This window comes from Temnothorax curvispinosus, unplaced genomic scaffold (assembly GCF_003070985.1).
Source record: "Temnothorax curvispinosus isolate PA1 unplaced genomic scaffold, ASM307098v1 QBEX01000043.1, whole genome shotgun sequence".
In the NCBI taxonomy this organism is placed as follows: Eukaryota; Metazoa; Arthropoda; class Insecta; order Hymenoptera; family Formicidae; genus Temnothorax; species Temnothorax curvispinosus.
The window spans coordinates 21,239-24,727 of NW_020209823.1; the positions used below are offsets into that span (position 1 = coordinate 21,239).

General features: G+C 45.6%; 1 protein-coding gene across 1 annotated transcript; it reads right to left on the reverse strand.

Annotated features, from left to right (window-relative positions):
* Positions 1–1,403: 1,403 nt before the first annotated feature.
* Positions 1,404–2,459, reverse strand: LOC112466063 (craniofacial development protein 2-like). The gene is made up of 2 exons (XM_025034310.1): positions 1,693–2,459; positions 1,404–1,623 (listed from the first exon to the last, which is right to left on the reverse strand). Exons 1-2 carry the CDS (start codon positions 2,457–2,459, stop codon positions 1,404–1,406), a joined length of 987 nt encoding a protein of 328 aa, XP_024890078.1.
* Between the last annotated feature and the right edge of the window lie 1,030 nt (positions 2,460–3,489).

The following is a 3,489-nucleotide window of genomic DNA, read 5'->3' on the forward strand; positions in this document are numbered from 1 at the left end:
GAAGTAACCAGCGTAACCAGTACGTCGCACGTGGCCGTTACCGGGACCGACGTACATTTCGCAAAGCGTCGCAAAACAAGCCCGACCGGGGTTTCCACGAGCAAAGAGAAACGGACTCGGGATGCTGCGACGCAGACAGACGCAAAACCTCTAATACGAGACGCGGCGGTTTCATCAACAGTAGGGACTCAGACGGCACCGGAAGAAGCCAAGGTCGACGCTACCACGCAGACGAAACAACGAGGTGGAAATCGTGTCAAGAACAAGTATAACAAAACACTTACACGACCACAACTGTAAATATGTGTAAATATAGTTTCTAAAAGATAAAGGCGATATATAACGGACTGCGTCGACTACCTTTATTCACCTTCTTGCGATTCACACCTTTTGGGCCATATCCTACTCACGCCCCAGTAGCGGATTAAGCTAGGTTAAGCAGTAGCAGACTAAGTTAGATATAAGGTAGAATACCGCTCTGCATAGAATAAAAGTAGTAGCGCCCATAGGCACATTAAAATTCTCTGCTCTTCTCAATCAGCTGTCGGACGTTGAGGATTTGTTCGCGTATGCTTTTTCCTTTGACGAAACCACCCTGCTCTTCTGAGATATGCCGGTCAATGTAATTTTCTAGTCTTGCCTTAATTATGCTCAAGAGTATCTTATTAGCATGTGACAACAATGATATTGTCCTATAATTTTCACATTTGCGGGTTGAACCTTTTTTGTGCAGAGATACAAGTATAGACTCAGACCAGTCATCCGGCCATCGTCCAGTACTCCAGACCTTCTGGCAGATCAAGTGGAGCATGTGCGTGCTCTCTCGGTTTAGGTTCTTGAGCATTTGGGCTGTGACTCTATCGCCTCCGCTAGTTTTATGTTTCAGTCTTGCTATGGCCCACTCTATCTCCGCAAGAAGAATGTTCGGCTCCCTCACGCCACATTCACTCGTTCTCAGCTCTTCTGTATCTTCCGTTGCCGCGTACAGACCTCGGCAGTATTCCTTCCATAGTTCTAGCACCTTGTATCGATCTGTGATGATAACTCTCGCATCATCCTCCAATGTCCAGCTCTTGATCTTAATATCTTTTGTCAGTGACTTGACTTTACGGAACATGTCTTTTGTGTGTGCTCTGTTGGATGACTCCTCGATCTCTTGACACACTCTGTCTACCTCTGCATTTTTGTCCTTACGGCAGAGTCTTTGGACAGTTCTGTGTAGCTCATGGTTGTGATTTCTATCATCTCCAGTGGTTAGACCATTCTCTTTTAAGGTCCTGCGGCGCAAGACGGCGGACCAGGTCTCCTGGCTCATCCAGTCAGGTCTACTACGCGGACCCCGGCGTTGTTTCACAATGGTCTCCGCAGAGTCTACTACGGCTGTTTTTAGTCTAACCCACATATCATTGGCTGATTCTGTTATCCGTCTCCATTTTTAGAAGCCTAGTCCCCATATCCCGCCTGAATTGCGATATTGCATCAGCGTGCATGTGCAGTGCCTTGTTGTTACTGGCTTTATGGACGACTTTGAGCCGGGCTTTAAATTCCGTAACCAGCAACTGATGGTCGCTTCCGCAGTCCGCCCCGGGTAATGTCTTGGTATTAGTAATGGACGAGCGCCATCTGGTGTCAATTAACACGTAATCAATTTGGTTTCGGTATGTACCTCTTGGTGACGTTCACGTATACAACCTTCGTGGGTGTTGCTTGAACCAAGTATTCATGATGGTGAATTGGTTACCTATGCAGAATTGGAGAAACAGTTTTCTCTCATTGTAAACCCCCAAACCGTACTTCCCTACTGTTTGGTTAAGGTGTGTATTGTGCGTAGTTTCTCCCACTTTTTCATTAAAATCGCCCAGCAGCACGGTGGTCTTCTTCCCCGGTCCCATATGGCAGACTGTCTCAAGTTTTGCGTAGAAATCAGATATTTCTTCCTCCGTACACTCGGTTGTAGGCGCATACACCTGGATGATGTTCAGGGTGTGCGGACGGGCACCAATTCTAATCCTGATCATTTTGTCACCAATCGCCTCATAGCCCAGTACACTGTCCTTCAGGTTTTTTGCAACAATAAACCCAACTCCATTGTTGTTCTTTTCACCGTTACCAGCAAGGAATATCATGTTTCCATTTCCAGTTTTGAAGTGTCCACTATCTCTGAAATGCGTTTCACTCAGGCCCAGTATTTCCACTCCGCATCTTTGCATTTCAGATTCCACTGTCTCTCGCTTCCCTGGTTGTAGCAGGCCGCGGACATTCCATGTGCCTATTTTTATGTGTTGATTTCGCTGTACTTTGGTTTGTTTACCACCAGTAGCCCAGTTTCCATAAGAAGCCTGGTGGGTCACCCTCCTGTGGCCGGTCGCCAATTTTACACCAGACAGCCCGGAACTATCTAGGCGCCGGGGGTCAACCGGATTACTCGACATATCATTTCTTTTATTGTCTGTATTCATGTGGTTTTCTTGGGATAATAGTCGTAGTGGTTTTCCATTGCCTCTACGCAAGGTTATTTAGAGGATGCTTGTCTCTCACGGTACCTGTAACCTTCGCCTGTTACTCGGCGGTGTTGCTTCACTGGTTTTGGTCCACTCCAGGTATTTTATTTCCCCGGTACCCTCTATTTCTAGCGGGCTTTCCCCTATTTGCCACCTGAGGAGGTGTCCGAGGGGGGACCAGCAACCCGCACTGTACCGCCGATACCCCCTCTTCCTCCACACATTCACCTGGAAAAGCGGTGGTCGTGGAAGGCGAGTTCCCCATTAGGAGGGAGGTTCGACTTGGTGACGTGTCCCGAAAATTCCGGGAACACGTGCACCCGGTAGCCACCGCCGCCTTCAGTAATCTTATACAACATTATATTTTGTTGAAATTTTGAAAATTTTACCTTAAATGTTCAAATTTGTTATTGCGACGTAATCCTTTTATAGCGGAATCTGACCTGCTTTTGGCACAAAGATACGCCATTTATCATATATTATTGCAGATGATGAATAAATTTTTCTCTTAATATTTTGGGGAACGTTTTACTTCTATAGTCTATAGGTCGGCAACATATAGACAATTAGGTTCTACAGAGGATACACGGAGGCTTACGAGAATAGAGTATACGCTCTATCGAAGTTTTAGAAAAAAGTATTTCAAAGGTTCTACAAAGGGTATACACGGAGGCTTACGGGAATAGATGCTTACGTCGAATTGTAGGGAGGGTGAACGGAGAGCACACATAAAACGCGTACGGAGAGTCTGCGGAGTGAGCGCGGAACATTAGGACGCCTACGGAGGGTACGTAAAGTCATCGCACAAGCCATAAATTGTAACGAGAGTAAATGGAGGTTCGATCATAGTCAGAGGAAGTTTTCGTGCTTAAAAGATCCGATAGAATTAGATAAAAAGTCTATATAATCCTATCGTGTTTTTGGTTCATAAATATCAGATAACAAATCTGATATTTTTCATAAATGTTTTATCATTTTTGAAGTGAAA